This window comes from Castanea sativa, chromosome 8, assembly GCF_040712315.1.
Source record: "Castanea sativa cultivar Marrone di Chiusa Pesio chromosome 8, ASM4071231v1".
NCBI classification, from domain to species: domain Eukaryota; kingdom Viridiplantae; phylum Streptophyta; class Magnoliopsida; order Fagales; family Fagaceae; genus Castanea; species Castanea sativa.
Genome location: NC_134020.1, coordinates 30,045,697 through 30,064,379, shown reverse-complemented (window position 1 = coordinate 30,064,379; position 18,683 = coordinate 30,045,697). Strand labels below are relative to the sequence as shown.

Here is an 18,683-nt window from a genome sequence, read left to right as displayed (position 1 = left end):
TTTTTAGTCTTGATTCAAAAAGTCCATTCTCAATAGCCTTAAAAGACTACAAATTGCTCAATCTATAGGCCTAGACACATTCAAAGAGTGCTATCTAAATTATAAATTATATGACCCTTTATCACACAAATATTTTGATTCTCTTAATGTATGGTAGAGGAAGGCAAGTGTGTGTCTAGCTATTTTCTTTATTTGTGTTGCATAAGTGTGAAGGATGTGACTGAATTTAAATATTGAATAAAATAAAATAAGGAAAAAGAAAGAGTAAAAATAAAAATATAACAATAAATATCAAAATATCCAAGTCACTCTATGCAATATAATAACATTATATTATTATATACTATATGTATAATGCGGTAGGATAATATTTTTTAATAAAAGAGAATAGAAAAGATATCAACTTAAAACACAAAACTAAATTGCATCAACCCAAAATAGAATTCTAATTTACACAAAAATTCATCAACCTAAGTATAAATGCAATAAAAAAATGAAAACAAATTGAGAGAGAGAGAGAGAGAGAAAACCTTTGTTTTGTGAGGGAAAACTATGCATAGAATGGAAGAGATAGTGACGAATTTATAGTAAGAGGATGTGAATAAAAAGAGACAAAAACAAAGGAAGATGAAAAGGAAAAGGAAGAATGATATTAATGTAGAGGGTAGTGGGGAGATGAAAAGGTAAGGGGGGAAGAAATGTTGGAGAAGTAGTGGAAATATGAAAAAGGTAAGGGAGGGAGAAAGGTTGGAGAAGTATAAACATTAAAAAAATAAATGTTAAAAACACTTATAGGAAAATTGAAAAAAAGAAGAAGACATTTTTAATAAAAATAATGGTTAAAAGATATTTTAATTTTTAAATAATGAAATTTTTAAGTCACCTTATTAAAGAAGAAAATGTTTTAAAAAATATTTAGGGAAAATTAGAAACAAAAAAGGATAGTGACGTGGCTGCTTAGGTGGCTCAACCAGAGCGTAGCAACAATAAATGCTATGCTTCAGCTTTTAGATATATATAGATATAGATTGACTCAACGATTGGAAACAAAACTAATAAATGCTACAAAGCATCATGACATTGAGAACGCTCATTTCTTAGGCAGAGCATTAAAAATGAAGAAAGGAAAATGAAAAGAAAAGAAAAGAAAGATAAATCTAAACACCCAAGTGAGAGGAAACCAAGTCATTGAAGGGGAGAATGCCTTATCATCAAGGCTTTGTTTGGGGGATGGAAAACTGGGGGATAGATAACATTTAAAGTTTTCCTCATATGCGTTTGTTTGTGGGTGAATAATTGGGAGAGTGGAAAACTTTTTTATTTGTTTAAGAAGAAAAATAAGAGAATAGAAAATGATGTTTGTATAAATATTCTCTTATTCCTTATTACATAAAAAAAAAGTTTATAAAGAAAAAAAATTGAACATTTAAGCTTGAAAAAAAAAAAAAGGTAAACTAATGTAAAGGGGAGAGAGGGTAGATGTGCCATTTCTGATCTTAAGCCAAATTTCATCCCCATTTTCTTCACAAAATGTGGGCTTGGGGAGAAAACAATTCTCCCCCCTAAAATCACCCACTCCAAGGCTCCAACCAAACATACACACCCTCCTATTTTCTCTTATTTTCACTTCTCATCACAAATCATCCCATTTTTCTCGAAAACCAATCAACCCCGCTAATGTCTAGATCAGATCACAGACAAATTATTTGTCACCATAAGCCCATTCAATTTTTCTTTTTTTGGGATGAATTATCCAATTCTACTTACGAGATAGGATCCAATCTTAAAACATATTAATGCAATATAAGATTTTCATGGGCCATACATCCACTAGCTGAATATAAAGCGAAAAAAAAAAAACAGACACCATGACTTCCCAATTTGGCCCAATTGAGTCTTCAAGCTTAAATTGATAGATCCACAATGTGGCCACAAGTACAAAAGTAGCTTCTACACGATTCTCAACAGTGCTAGAAAGTACCAAAGAAGCAAAATCACAACAAACAGGCCTAGACTATTGTTAGAATTATGTGCCCTCAAAAACAATACTATGCATTTTTTATTTGATAATAAAATTTTATTTTCACATTCATAATTTTTATAGGTATATTTCATTGTTTAAATGTGGTATGTGATGTCACCTCTTCAGAAAAATCATCTTAATGGTTAAGAAACCAAAGACAGGGAGTAATGATTTTTCATAGATTATTAAATTGTTCTAAGCTGTGAATATTAATTGAATATTACCACTGAAGCTTACACTTGTTGTCCTACTATATGATAGGATGATTTATTCCATCATTGAGGTAGTGACTTTAAGTAGACAAGTGAGTGTAATGTAATAGGTACATGGACTGAATTGGATCCGATCAAGAACACCTTATGGAGTGATCACTATTAATTAAAAGGTTGTTCTATCACGAATTTTCTATTTTTCTCAAACATGAGAGGTTTGTGTATATTTATTTACTATGCACATAACTTTGACAATGTCGACTGGTAATGCCAATTTTTAAAGGCTATATACAGACACGTTGGATTATGTGTGTATTGAGTAAAATATATAAATGCTCAACAATGAATCCACCAGTCTCTAAAGAAGATAGTATATTCAGTTGATTTTTCTATTGAAGTTGGACTCAAAACAAAACCGGTCGGTGACATTTTTCAAAAATGTTTTTCATATATATATATATATATAATATTGTGTGTGTGTGTATATATATATATATTTAAAGAGTTTTTTCAAAGATATTTTGGAGTCCAATAGAAATTAAGAAATTAAGGGTTACATAAGCTAGGGACATGACAGTGAAATTAATCTAGTCCTAATGGCTTGTGGGAATATAGTGTGGTGGAAGGACATAGATATAAAATTGTAAGTAATGGGACCTCATTTATAATTCTCTAATCTTCAGGAATCAATTGCAATGTGTTGATGGACATTATTGCAATCTGTAGAAGTTCAAATATTTTCTTGATATGGTTGAGAAAATTAAGGAATAATTTTGAAAGAGTTTCAAGATAAGTCAATAACATTCAAAAAGTTATTGATTAATCCTACAGCTGAAGATTAGGATCCCTAAGGATCCCACGTCCAATCTCTCTCTTGGGTTTTTAGAAGTCTTAAATAAAAATAAGATTTTATAATATTACATCAGTTGTTGGCCATCAGAACTACTGAGTGATAATGCAGTCTTCTGAAAACCAAAAAAAAGAAAAGAAACAGAGAGAGACTTGAATACCTTGGGAGGCAACACATTTGGGTTGCTAAGAGAGATACGCTATTTTGTTATATTTAGAATCTATGGTTGTGTGGTACAACGATCTTTAAATGAAAATATAAATTTTGTTTTATATTGTTTCCGCAAAACTAATAGTGGTATCAGAGCAAACCATACTTTATCATGGATTTTGAATTGTTATTCATATCAGTATGTGTGCTGAGATTTATTTGCTATATGTCATGATTGATATATGTGATATGTCAATTGTTTTTATTTATTCGGAGAAGTGGAGAACAACAAAAATCTATGCCGTGATTGATATATGTGATATGTTGATTGTTAATTGTTTGGTTCCAATTCGTCTTTGGTGTTCTTGATTATATTTGATAAATATGTTGCTGAAGTCGCATGTCTCTTGTATCTACTCTTGAGTTGTGCGCCATAGTGCTAATATTGCTTTATAGATTGTCTAGTATGGTTTCATGTATATGTGATTATTTGTGTAACCCATGTTGATATGTTTTTAGTTCATTGACTCCCTTTTTATGTTGATAAAATCTTGAGTATTGCCGAATTGAGGTGTTGAATCTCAATTAGTGGGAGTTGTATAAGATACATAAAGAATAATATTTAAATAGTCCCAATAGTAATATATATATATATATATAAAAAGTGCTAACTAGGATTATTTTACAGAATAAAGGTACTATTAAATTAAAATTTTGTTGAAGCCAAAAGGATAGACTTGATTTTGGTTTAGTAGTTCTTCTTATTTACTTCTTGGGAAGATAGGTGTGTGTATGACTGGTGGGAGTGTGGCTAAAATAGCAACATAATCATACTAGTACACATATCACACTCAGATAATGGGTTTGCACTTAACCAAATAAACATGACCACTAAAATAGTGTAAAACATGTTTGATTTGGAGGCCAAAAGTAAATCATGAGTCATAGATAAATTAAATAAAATTAGAAACATGAGATGAAATTGTGATGACTAGTATCTATTTGCCTTTATATGGTGTGCAAGGTATATTTCAAAAGAAATTATTGGAGCATGCAAGGTAAGGGTTCCCGATGCCCACTTTGAACTATTTATGAATATAATTGTTATATTCTGTTCTGGGAATCTATGATATTTTGTTCTTGTGGGAGGTACCATTAATAATTTCAAAACCTGAATCTGATGGATATATGTATGTGAAAATATTATTTTGCAGATTCATTATGACCAATTTTAATCCCTTAGCTAAGATTCTAGATGAAAATCGATTGTTTGGACCAAACTATGTAGATTGGAAAAGGAACTTAGTTGTCCTCACTGCTGATAAAATAGCTCATGTCCTTAAAACTGAGGCAACATAACTTACTTTAGTTTATGCCAGTGAGGAGCAAAGAGATACATTTAATAAGTGGCATGAGGTTGATGAAATGGCTAAATGCTACATATTGGCCTCTATGACCAATGTGTTGCAAAAACAATGCCAAGGCCTAGTTACAGCACAAGATATGATGCTGCACCTCAAAGAGATGTTTGGAGAACAAAGCAGAAGTGCACGGCAAACTGCTATGAAAAATCTCATGTCCACCAAAATGGTGGAAGGAACTCTAGTTCAGGAACATTTCCTAAAGATAATTTCTTTCATCAATAAACTAGATATGCTTGGTGCAGAAATTGATAGTGAGACCCAAGTTGATGCGATCCTAGCATCTTTACTTGATTCTTTTAATCAATTTATCATGAACTATAACATGAATAAGATGGTAGTGACATTGTCAAAGTTGCTCAATATGTTGAAAGCAGCTGAGGACCTCAACAAGAAAGAAAAGCCTACTATAATGTTGGCTGAAAAATCTGATTCATCTCTTAAGTTGAAGCCTAAGGGTAAGAACTTTAAGAGAAAAGGGTCTCAGTCATTCAATAAGGCTCAAGGTGACAAAGTGAATAAGGACACTGAGAAAAAGAAAGCAAAAGGAAATTATTTCCATTGCGGTAAGCCTGGTCATTGAAAGAAAAACTGTCGCCATTATTTGGCTTCTCTAAAGAATGACAAACCTGTAGAAGGTATGCCTAATTTGCTCGTTATTGAAACAAATTTATTGGATGGTCCATTTGATTCTTGGTGTGTGGATTTTGGTACAATCTCACACATTTGCAATATGTTGCAGGGGTTCAAGGAGTCCCGAAGGCTTAATGAAGGGGAGGTGATCCTATAGATGGGGATTGGTGCAACTGTTGCAGCCACTTCCATTGGAACTTTTTATTTAGAATTATCTTTTAGTAGAACTCTTGTCTTAGAAGATTGCTTATATGTGCCAGAAGTGCAAAGAAATTTAGTTTTAGTTTTGTTAGGAAATATGTGATTGGATGTTAGAAACATATGTCAACATTTTATGTATTGGCTAATCTTTTGACAAAACGCACTTTACTTGTAATTAGGTAGACCTAGGATGTGTTTAATGCTTCAAGAAACAAGGTTTCAAGTTCAATTGTTAAAGCCATGCAAGTTTGTCCAAGAAACAAGTGAAGAAGTGCTGTTCATTAAAGCTCGACAGCTAGCATCAATCGAGGTTTAATAGAGTTGTTTCAGCCTAAGGCTTGACAGCTAGAGTATCTGTCGAGGTTTATGAAATTTAGATTTTCAATTCTGATTTTCATCAAATCCGTGATTATGTGTTTGGGCCTTTTTTTCTCACAACCCTAAATATATATAAAGATTATTTTAAGGGTCGTATCAGGTTGCACAGCCAAGAACACAATTGCATAAGAGCAAAATTCATCAAGTGTGATTAGAAACCTAGTTTGCCCTAGTTAAGAAATTGCTGTGTTTGTACATCGTAGGGTTTTGTGACCAAACAACTTCGTGATCTTCATGTGTTGAAGAACAAAAGAACTTTGCAGCCAACCTCCTTCTCAAGTTGGTGATCAAGTCATGTACTAGGATCCGCGCATCTTTTAGTTAGTCACGTATTGGGAGCCATGCAATACAAGGAGAGATTGTCACTACAAAACAAGTCCAATTAGATATTGGGGTAAGGGTTCAACTGTAGGTTGGTATAAGGTACTGAGATTTCTTTACTTGTAACCACTTGTTTTGATAATAGTGGATTCTCGGGAGCGGTAACCTTAAAATCACCCGGTAGGGTTTTTGCCTTGGAGGTTTTCTCCATTCGTAAACAAATCACCATGTCAAATTTAATTTCTGCTGCATTTAGTTATTTCGTGATTTATTTGTGTTGCCATGCTCATTGCATGAAATTGAACCTAATTAATTCACTTGGCTAATTAATTGGTTAATTCATCACAAGGGGTCAATACATTTTTGGCCTATCAAGTTTGAAAACTTGGTTATTCAGGATATTCTTTTCTTTTTACTTCCAAACTTGCTGTTAAGTTTAATAATAAATTTGTAACTTCCGGCATTTTTCAAGATGGTCTTTATTTTTTGAGTTCTATTGATAATTCTATTAATTGTGTTGAGAATGATATTGCTGCCAGTGTGTTATCTCTTAAAAGAAAAAGAGATGTTAATCCTACCTATTTGTGGAACTTAAGGCTTGTATTTTGGACTTTTTGGTGCATTTGGTGCATTTGCATGTTAAAAGTTGGGTCTCATTGTATTTTATACTTTTTCATGTTTGTGGATTCAGCGAGGGATGTTTGCCTACAAGGTATATTTGTACTTGGTTAAATTTGGTACATGCCAGTAAATAAGCTATATCAGCCTTCTATATTAATATTTGGGTAAAGTAAGCAATTCTAAGTCTAAAAAGCTCTTTGTTCTGTGTTATTTTTGTTCGATCATAGAATAACGTTTGAGTTCACATAAATATTTTGTTCCACCGATAGAAACTTTCAGGTAATTTTAAACTTTAATCTTAGCTTTCGGTTTGTTTGCCTAGATAATTGTCAAGAAACAAAAAGAAGTTTTATTTTGAGAAGCGGGTCATGAACTTGCATTGCCCATTTACTTATATCCATTTCTTGTTGGTTGCTATGATATCTTTTGTTATTATTATGCATCAAAATCTAAAATTTATAACATTTAGATTTAGTAGTGTTTTTTGGTGTAGATTATAAGAAAACATAGAATTCTTGCTTTGCCTTTCTTCGGCACAGAAGGTGCTTGTTGAATTGCTTCTTAGAGTTTAAGTTTGTGCAAATTTGTTGTGGCTTTATATTCTACCTTTTTAATTTTTGAGTTTTCATTTTAATGTGGTTAGAATTTGATAATGAGAGGATTTAAATGCTTCATTGAGTATTAGTTTGTCAAGACTCTATATTCTGATTTGTTTTTGGGGACTTTCATGTTAGTATAATATCGTAATGGTCGGTGAAGAATGACAATTTCATTCGCGAGGACTTGCATGAAGAAGATTATGGTCTTAGCAATCATGATGCTTTTGAGTTATATGAATTTGGTCATGCTTGAATCAATTTAGCAAAGCGTAAAGTGAATATATATATATATATATATATATATATATATATATATATTTTTTTTTTTCTTAATGTAACTTTTGGATGTCACGGATTCCTAGCAAGCAAGGTTCTTGTTGCTCTAGAACCCAACAAACAATGCAAAAGATCGCACTTGTGAATGAGAAAACCAATTCTTTATTTTTTATATTTTACAGCAGATGTCTACTACTCTATTAGAGCTTTTTCTATCACAAAACCTGAAGCCTATTGGCTTTTTTTCTTCATTCTTTCATCTTTGATTGAATTCTCATTGTACAAACCAGCTTTTGTTGCTCTAACTCATACCTAGTTCCATAAGCATATTGTGTGTTCATTTCTCAAACTAGCCGCTTATCATTCTTGTGTAGTATGGCTGCTGCAAATGTTGGACAAATTGAGGTTACGCACCCTGGACCCATTGATGATTCGGTGTTGCCTCTGCAGCTCAAACATCGGTTAAAAGCTATTTGGAATGGGCAGGTAAAACACAACACTAAAACCATTTGTTATGTTTTGAATTGTATCCTTCTTATGGTACCCCATTTAATTCATAGAATGTACACACACATTATGTCTTATATTAATCCATGGTTCTATTTTGTGCAAGATCTGGGGTCCCTTACCTACCGTAGCCATAGTGGGCTGATAATGGCCTTAGTGGAGCAATGGCGGCCCGAAACTCACACCTTCCACACCACATGGTGAGGTCACCATCACAGCAGGATGCTGAGGTTCTTGTTGATGGCGAGGCTATAACAAGGAGCATGCAGAACGAATGGCCGACAGTGTGCTAGGACTTCCTTGGCTTTTCTGTTCAAAATGATAATACAAAGGTGCTGCTAGGCCAGAGGATTGTCATCAAACGGCTTTTGGAGCAAGTTGCTGGTCCATTGCCACCTAATGTTGAAGAGGATCAGCTGCATAAGTACACACGGTGCTACATCCTAGCGCTACTGGGGGATATAATCTTCATGGACAAATCCGACGATAGGGTGCATCTAATGTGGGTGCAACAGTTGGAAGACCTTCGCAACCCACAAAGGTACAGTTGGAGAAATGCTTGACTTGCATGGTTGTACAGAGAGTTATGCAAGGCAAGCGATAAGACAGCCAGTTAGATTAATGGGTGCTTGTTGTTGGTCCAGTATTGGGCATGAGCTAGGTTCCCATTTTTGTGCTTGAGAGTTGACCATGGCCCACCAGTAGGTGCTTATGGTTCTCCAGTGCGTGGTCCACTGTCCCTGAAGTAAGTCTCTACCTCATACATGTCATATACATTATGTGGTCATTACCTAACCATGTAACTTGATTACATTATAAATTTATTACATTATAGTTTTAATCATAAGATTATCTTTGTAGGAAAGTTATAGATATTGATCCCTTGTTCTTGATTGTAGGTGGTTGTGGGTCCCAAACAAGAAAAACAGGCCCGCCCACATCTTCAGGGACAGGTATCGCGAGCAAATAGCTTCAATGTTGCTGGGCCAGGTATGAAAATGCCTTTTTTTACATGTTTAGGAACAAGATATAGGTTTGGTGAACTTTGAAATATACACATTGTTGCCTAATGTGTTGCCTACTTGTTTTTTGGCTGTTGTAGGTGGTGTCGCAGCCGTATGAAGTTGAATTACGCGACCTTCCAACGTACTGCATTGCAGGAGGGCAGTGTGGATGGCAATAGTGCCGCTTGTATGTTTCCACCTAGTAGAGAAACATACACTAGATTGTGTTGTTCGTCAATTTGGGATGATCCAAAAAATTCCACAACCTGTTGATACTGATACAGTGCTTCATGGGATTGATTTGAGGGGGAAGGTTGGTGTCGATTGGAAACGGAGATATGCTGGGGATATCATCGAGTGGGGTAATTGCTTTGAACAGCAGTGTGAGCAGTGCTTGGTGATATGCCTCCACACCATGCGTACTTTGACTGGTTCCATAGGGTAACTCGGAGGTTCATCGATCGTGGGGGCGCTAAATTGATTCTAATGGTAACTTCTCCATGTCTTATTGGCTCTTGGTTTAAAGTCTTAATCCTTTAAAACTCGTGCAGATTAATTTAACATGATCTAAAATAACATGATCTATTAACACTAATTATTAGTTCTGCTGAATCTAAGGTGGAAATTTTAGTTGATGCTTGTACATAGAAATTTTTTATCTATGCACATTACAGTTTGTTGTTCTCTTGTACAAACTAATTTTTATCTATAAAATGAATACTCTTTGGGTAGAATTTCTTCCCGTAGGTAAACAATAGTGCGTTGAATGAAACTTCTACCTAAGTGCAATGTTAAAGAAGATACACAGGTCAAAATCATTTAGAAACATTCAGTTTTGCAGATGAGTTGTATCAGTTGACAATAGGGGTCATTTGAATCAAGCAGGAGTAAGGCTTGTTGCTCTTAACCTCACTCCCTCTTTCATATGATACCCTTGTAATTATACTATGATAATAATTTCATTGGAGAAAGAGAAGCTCAATAAGTCAATGAATGATTTAGAAATTGGGTAATTTTGTGGCTAGTTTTGTCAATATAGTTTAAGATATAACTTTAGATTTCAATATAGTTGACTATACTATTGAATTCAACTGAAACTTAATGTACTCAAAGTTGGATGCCAAGCATACCCTATTATGCTTGTGAAGCATAGACAATTCACGGAGGTGCCATCTCCTGTGTTTGACACTTGTCAGAGAAATCTCAGACATGGCTTCAAATAAAATGTATAAAATTACGAAGTTGAACACAGCAAGTATTGATTGAACATAATCTACTTGAATAGTGCATGTGAACAGTAACATGAATAGTGATAGAATGCCAAAGACAATAAAAGATAGAAGAAACAAAGGGGGAAGTGACTGACATTTGCAATTGTTTCTTGATGAGTTTTTAATCCTTTTTCAAAATCTTCTAGGATCAAGTCTAGGCAATGTGTTGTACAAGGAGTCCATTTCATGATAGGAAGGTGGCTTAAGCCCATTTCTAAATCTTGTAATCATGTCAACCATCTCCCCAAATTTAGGATTGTTCACACAATCAATAATAATATATATTGGAGGTAGAATTATGCTTCAAAGAGTCAACAACAGGTGTACAGATAAAATTTGCAGCTGTATCAAGTTTTTTCTTTTAATTCTCTGACAAGATTATATTTTAATTATTCATTCCTTTAATATGATTTGGAGGAGAAAAAGGAGGGGATGGGTGGGGTATTGCTTCTTCTTGTATTATTATGAATTTGATTATTTTAATATAGTTTTTCACCAGAGATGGTTCTTCTCCATAAATGAATATCTTCTATTTAAAACCAAATGAACATTTCTCAATTTCTGTGATGTTAGTAGTTTGTAGTGTGTGTGTGTGTGCACTGCATGAAAAAAAGTGTTAAAATAGCATATTGGAATGCCAACACACTAACATAATCACTTACTGGTTTATCATTAAGTTTCAAAACTGAACAGAAGTTTGTACCTTAAATGTTGTGGTCTTTAATTTTGAAAAAAGATGAAAAACCCATTTTCGTCCCTATATTTTCACGCGATTCCCACATTGGTCCCTAACTTTTTTTTTCCACTGCTTTTAGTCCCTATTTAGAAAAACACGTTCTGTTTAGTCCCTACCGTCAGTGCCCTAACGGTGAAGTCCTAGGTGGCAGACGGAACACCCTATTAGCTGATGTGGCAATTAAATATTATTTAAAAAAATATTATTTGGCATTTTTATATGCCACGTCAGCATTTTAATTTTTATAAAAAGCCATGTCAGAAAATTTAAACCAAAAAAGAAAATAAATTAAAAATCAAAACTTAAGCTTGCCCAGAAAATTAAAAATTTATTTTTCTTTTCTTGCATTTTCTTAGCAACCAAACCCATAAAATCACTCAAATTTACAAAATAAAAAGACATGCCCATACAAATTTACAAAACAAAACACAGAGACATTCAATAGTTACACAAAGCCATTCAACAAGATTTTCTTATTCTTTGAAACCAAACACAAAAAGAAAACACAAAAACCAAACACAAAACTCAAATTAGACTCCCTTAATATTCTTAAACCTTCCTCTCTCTCTTCCAAAACTCTTACAACTCTTTCTAACTCCATTGCCGGCCTTTCTGCTCATCACACTGCCGTTGCCACTAAAACCGACGGTGGTTCATCGCCTCACCACATCTGACCGACCCACTCTCATGATTCGCTCAAGTATCTCTCTGACCACCTGTGACCGACCCACTCTCATGAATCGTTGTCTCTCTCTCCCAGATAGGCAAGTTTCTCTCTTTCATCTCTCTATCTCTCAGCTCAGTGGTGTAGACCTGGGTTTGTGGATTTGTGGCGGATTGGTGCACTGATTTGTGGCGGATTTGTGCGTTTGTGAGATTTGTTGATCTGGGTTTATGGGTTTGTGGTAGATTGGTACTTTGATTTGTGGCGAATTTGTGGGTTATGATTCAAAGGTTGGGTTTGAGAGAATGGTGGGATTTGGAGGATGGTGGAGATCGGTGGGTTTCCAAGTTGGATATGATTTTGTGTTTCGATGGATTGGTGGGTTTCCAACTTGGAGATTGGTGTTGATTTTGTGAACAAAGAGGATTGCAGGTCTTTTGATTTTAGTGGGTGTATGTTGGGTTAAATTTTTTGAATATGTAGATCTGTTTCTGCGTTTGATTGTTGGTGCATGTTGATTTTTGGGTTTTCAATTTTGGTGGGTGTGTGTTGATTTCTGGATTTTGGTTGGTGTATGTTGATTATTGTTTGATCTAAGTTTTGAATTTTGATTTGTTTGGTTATAAAGAAAGTACAGGAAAGGCAAAGAAAAGAAAAGACAAGAAAATAGGAATTAATTAACTAAAAACATGAAGAATATGAACTGTAAGAACACGAAGAACACAAATATGATCCTCCAGCAAAATAATGAAAAGAAAAGAAAATTTTATGTTAACTATTAATTATTAAAATGCTGACGTAGCATATAAAAATGCCAAATAATATTGAATTGCCACATTAGTGCCACATCAGCTAACAGGGTGTTCGGTCTGCCACCTACGACTTTGCCGTTAGGGCATTGACGGTAGGGACTAAAACATAATGCGTTTTTCTAAATAGGGACTAAAAGCGGTGGAAAAAAAAGTTAGGGACTAAAGTGGGAATCGCGTGAAAATGTAGGGACGAAAATGAGTTTTTCGCCTTGAAAAAATTAATGGAAGTTTGTACTTTTACATGTTGTGCCTTTTCTTTTTGGATAATTCGATGGCTGGGGGAAAGGGCATTTAAACCTAAGCATATTCGTTGTAGACACCAAGAGATGCTAGTTAAGCTACAAGGCTTTTGGAAATTTTGTGGGTTTCAAATATAATGGAAAATGTTATTCAATGTAGGATAATTTGGGGGAAATCTCTAAATGTGGTTATTGTGGGATTAGGATTAGGAGAATTTATGGATCTAGCCTTTAGAATTATGGAAGAAAATAGTTGTTGGATTGTGTTAAGAATTGAAAGGTGGTTTAATGAGTTATTGATGGCTATTTGGTAGAAGAAAGAATGTGGGGTTGTAGGGTTTTGATAGGTAAAACAAACAAAGGGCTTTATTGGGTTATAAGGAAGAAGAAATAGAGAGAATTTTATGGTGTTTAGTGGCTTGTAAGAACGGAGAGTCCATATATATATATATATAGACTCTTTCTGGTAATAATTATTTAGACTCTCAGTAGTATTAGGATTCCTAATTCAATTAGTAAACTAAAAACCTAATAAAAGACTAACTTGGACTTAAATAGAAATAAAACCTAAGATGCTAAAGGTCTCCTAGAAAGTTCTAGACCCAATTCAACTTCTAAAATACCCTTCATTCACAGGAATTGCTAAACTTATAGATTTTCCCTTGACTATGAAGCTGACAGCAACTAATAAAATAAAAGATTGATACCTAGACCTTTAAAACAACATGACTTTTGCTGCAATTGACTTCACATGTGGACACCATAAAATAATTTTGAATATCACTAGTTTCACTAATACTTGGAGTTGTAAAGGCAAATTTGAGACATCTTTCTTTAGAAAAGAGGAGTAATGTTTATTAGGAATTTCAAACCCATAGGACTTATTGGTCATGAATGATGATTGCTAAATTTTTGTTGCTAACTTGTTAAAGAGGAAGCCAAGAAAAATTTAACTGAACGAGGATGAATCTATGATGCATTTACATTTTGTATATCTTTAGATTCAAGCCTACATATTAAAAAAAAAGTCTTTGGAGTTTGGATTCAAGCTTTGAACTTAAAAGCTTCTTCTATGTGTTTTTTCATTCAGTTGGATATTTTGATGGTTTATTGGCATGTGAGATGTGTTTGGATTCAAGCCTTGAAGAATGAATTCTGGAATTAATAGAGGAAATGCATTTGCAATTGCACCTAAACTGTTTATTTCTCTGCATAATTAGTTGTTATCTTCCAATTTCTTAGGAAGCTTTAGTCAACTCAAAAAAAGAAATCTTCATTATTTTGTTTACTTTCTTTTTGGTTATGGGGGCCTTTAATAATTATATGGTGATGGTAGTTCATAGTTAGTGGTAATTTGTTTCATTTGTTTTATACAGTTTGTTAGATTGTTACCTGAGGTTCATCACCTCTTTATGGATGATTTGATCCATCAAGCAGCCAACATTTATTTTATTGATGATTGGCATTGTTGATTTGGTATTGCATTACTAATAGTCATTTTTCCATGTGTAGATTAAAGGATACCTCTGTTTGTTGAGGCGTCACCCAGTGGGCACTCTAGACTACAAGGACATTACTGATGTGCTGAAGGCAATAAATGAGATTGACTGTGTACAACCTTATATCCCTGAGGCGGTAGCTACTGAGAGGCCAAGCATGAGCACAACTCTTGCTGGACGTGGCTCTCGTCCGCTTGTTGCTACCCCTCGGTTGTCCCTACCCCTGGTCCCTCTCCATTTTACCCCACATCCATCTCCTACCCCCAACATCCCTTCACCCACCTCACATCCATGTCTTGGGTCTGACATCCCTCCACTCACCCTACAGTCATTTCCTGAGCTTTCACCCATTCCATTGTTTGACTTGGGTATTGATCCAACCCCTCCTGACCTGCACATGAAGCCACCCTCCCACAGTATGTCTACTGTCCCTTCTTCATTCATCGACCCACCCTATATTGACCATGTTTAGGCTAAGCAGGCTGTTGGGTTACCTGTAGAATTGGTGGGTCGGCTGAAACGCACATCAAAGGCACTTCCTTGTAAGACGAGTGGTCACAAACATGGACATAAAGTTGAGCACGAGGCATCTGACCAGGGACATGCAAGACCTCCTCCTCCGCACAGTAAAAATTATACGAGATAGCATAAGGTTCAAAAAAGGTAGCTGACAGTTGAAATTATGTGAACAAGCATTTGATGTGAAGAAAGGATAGGCTAGTCTAGTATTTTGTTGTGAACAAGTGTACAAAGTTAGGCATGTATATTTTGATGTGTACTCCATTATGTGAACAAGCTGTGGTGATATACAAAATGCCTTTTTGGAAATTCATATAAGTTTGTTTATGAATAGCTTGATTATAAATATAGAGGGAAATGACTTAAGATATGAAACGCAAGAGACTTGAGTATATGACTTTTTGGAAAGTACAATACTATTTCATTATATATATACAGGGAAATTCCTTTTGGAAAGTTATCATGTTTGGTTGTGAATATCAGGGAGCTTTGCATTGTTCAGCAGTGGAAAAAAAATTTCCAGTGGAACTTGAGTATATCAAACTCGAGTTCCATTATGATTGAATTTAAGGGAGACCTTGCCTTCCAGGGGGGAAAAAAAAAGAATGGAACTCGAGTATATGAAACTCGAGTTCCACTTAGTACTTAAGTTCTGTACTAGCGAGTACGCAGGCAGAGAGTTTAAAAATAATTATGGGGAATGCCACTCAAATGGAACTTGAGTGTTTGACACTCGAGTTCTTGTACAAATATTTACGAAAGATGCCACTACAATGGAACTTGAGTGTTTGACACTCGATATCCTAGGGAAATATTTACCAAATTTGCCACTCTACATGGAAATTGAGTCTTTAAGACTCGATTTCCACTGGAAATTTTTTTCCCCTGCAGAACAATGCATAGCTCCCTAATATTCACAACCAAACATCATAACTTTTCAAAAGGCATTTCCCTATATATCCACTGGAAATTCCCCCCCCCCCACATGTAGCAGTAAACCAGATTCACAATTGTATATATATCTGGGCAGTAAAGAATAGTTCAATTAATCTAACGAGTACAATGGGTAGAGAATAGTTCAATTACAAGAACATTCAACAATAAACAAAATTGTTGGGAAATTTAGACTCCTGTTGATAGAATTAACAAATTTTAAATCCAAGTTGTTAATTAGATTTATTATGCATAAAACTTATTAAAACAAACAAACATCAATATCATGTCAAAACTAAGTGCAGCGGAAAAATAAATAAGACAAGATATGATGACCCAGGAAAACCAATAAAACCAACCAGTTTCACAGTAAAAAACCTGGGGGAAAACCTTCCTGAAAAGCAATTCACTATAGTAAAGAGAAGTTTCAGATCTAGTACAAAACCTTTGTCACTAAACTCTACAATCCCCGTAGAAGAACTCACAGCAGAAACCTTCTACCACTTCAGAACCTCTAAACTCTTCAATATATGAACGCCACCCTTTGATGCACGAATCCCAGTACGTGACTAACCAATTTGCGCGGATCCCAGTACGTGACTTCAATCACCAACTAGAGAAGAAGATGTTGGTTGCAAAGTTCTTTACTTCATCAACAATGAAGATAAGGAAGCACTTGGTTACAAAACCCTAAGGCGCAAAGACGCAGTAGCTTCTTTCAGAGAGAATAAGGCTTCGGTCACCTTTTGCATATATTCTCCTTGTATTCTCTTATGTGACGGCCTCTAAAATATGCCTTATATATGTCTAGGGTTGTGAGAAAAGAAACCCTACACAAATACAAAAACTTGGCCCAAAAATCAGATCTGAAAATTCTGATTTCCGTAACCTCGATAGATAGCCTCGATAGATAGCAACTGTCGAGCCTCATTAAACCTCGATAGATAGCTATCTGTCGAGCAGTTGTCCACTAGGTGTCCAGCAGGTATCCAGCTTTAGTAAACACCTTTTCTTCACTTGTTTCTTGGTCCAATCTTCATGGCTTTAATACTAGACTTGAACAACATGTTCTTTGAAGTATTAAACACATCCTAGATCAATCCAAATACAAGTAAAGTGCATTTTGTCAAAGGATTAGCCAACTACATAAATATGTCCTTAACAAAAATAACAACTAAGTCGATACAACATAGTCTACTTTGATAACTGCACTTGTCCATACTGAAGATTACCGAAACTTTCACGTACAATGCCATTCCAAAATTGAGTCTCCGCTCACCTGACAAACATTGAAATATGGTCGTTAGTTCCCAAATGCGAATACCAAAAAACAAATAAAATTCTATTCAAGTTAGCTACTTTATACAATCTGAGCATATAAAAAAAACACTTACCTAGTTTGTAACACCACCGCTTGTCGAAGCCCCACAGGAATTGGGACATCTTTTCCAGTTATGCCCCTCTTCGTGACACACTTCGCATCGCTGCCTCGGTTGGATCTCCCTCAAGTCTGACTCTTCCCTCCGGCTTCTTGGTTTTCACCGTACCCCATCCATTTCATTCCTTATTCTTGACTTCACAAGACGACCTTTGGCCTGCAACAGTTTTGGGTTAGGCACCCAGTGTGGTCTGCTAACATCCCTTCACAAGGACTCTAACTTTGGCACCATCAATTGATCTGAATATGTGTGAATGGTGTCGTCCAAACTGTAACATGGGTCAATATAGCTGGTCGGAGCAAGTCGAAGACTGTGAAAAACTTTAATTGCATGTGAACAAGGGATCTTAATGTTTTGCCACTTTCCACAACCACATGTTCTAGCCACTATATTTATTTTATGACTGTGGTTTCCCCCTCCACCGCTATAGTTGTTGTATGGGGTAAGTACTTGATATATACCAGCTTCATGATTAAATGCCCTCATAGTGTATCTTGAAGCTTTGCGCACATTTGACTCATAGATCCCTATGACATAATTACTCCACACCATACCTTAAGAGAGATCAGAAGTAATTTCTTTATGTCGATCATAGAAATATGCAACAAGTGAACTCAACCATTGCAGCAATGGGCAAATCGTGGGCACCTTTAAGTACCCCATTAAAGCACTTAGAGATATTGGTTGTCATTGCCCCATAATGTCTTCCACCATCATGTGACTGGGTCCATTTGTCTAGATCCTCACTCATTAGATATATGTATGGCATATAGTGTTCAGGTTCGCCATTCTTTCTTTGTATCAGTTGATTCCTCCTAAGTGCATGAACCTCAACATCCTTAATGGTTTGCATTATGGACTCAAATTTAGCTTCCTGAGTTGCATATCTAGCTTTTAAGGCCAATGACTTTAGAAGCATGTCATCAAAATGTGTGTTGAAGTTGCTAGCAACATGTCGAAGGCAATATCGATGAAACACTAGTAATCTTCCGTCATAACCTCTAGGTCATTGTGCAATGGCACTTTTGATACCTTTATGTCGGTTAGAAATAATGAAAATGCCTTCATCAGGTATCACATGCCCTATTGAAATCTTGAGACACTGTAAAAACCAACCCAACTAGGCCCTAACTCCTTGTCCACAACAGTAAAGGCGAGAGGCAAAACCTTGTTGTTATCATCGGTTACCATTGCAATCAACAACACCCCTCGATATTTACCATACAAATAAGTCCCATCAATATTGATCATTGGCTTGCAATATCTGAATGCAGTAATGCATGGAACGAATGCTCAAAATACATAGCGTAGTAATGTAGTACTAGGTACGCTCCTAGGTATGGTGTGATAGTTGTACTAGGTACCCGGATCCTAA

General features: G+C 35.3%; 1 protein-coding gene and 1 long non-coding RNA gene across 2 annotated transcripts; both read left to right on the top strand.

Annotated features, from left to right (window-relative positions):
- The first annotated feature begins 4,660 nt into the window (after window positions 1–4,660).
- On the top strand, window positions 4,661–5,239 carry LOC142606173 (uncharacterized). The gene has a single exon (XM_075777565.1). It carries the CDS (start codon window positions 4,661–4,663, stop codon window positions 5,237–5,239), a length of 579 nt encoding a protein of 192 aa, XP_075633680.1.
- A 3,073-nt stretch (window positions 5,240–8,312) lies between these two features.
- On the top strand, window positions 8,313–15,306 carry LOC142608283 (uncharacterized). Its single transcript, XR_012839455.1, has 4 exons — window positions 8,313–8,937; window positions 9,092–9,182; window positions 9,295–9,685; window positions 14,431–15,306. It is a non-coding gene; the product is annotated as an uncharacterized LOC142608283 (long non-coding RNA).
- Window positions 15,307–18,683: the final 3,377 nt, after the last annotated feature.

Bases quoted from the DNA above. Each gene is read 5' to 3' on its own strand.
- LOC142606173 (XM_075777565.1), top strand. From the start codon at position 4,661: ATGGCTAAATGCTACATATTGGCCTCTATGACCAATGTGTTGCAAAAA.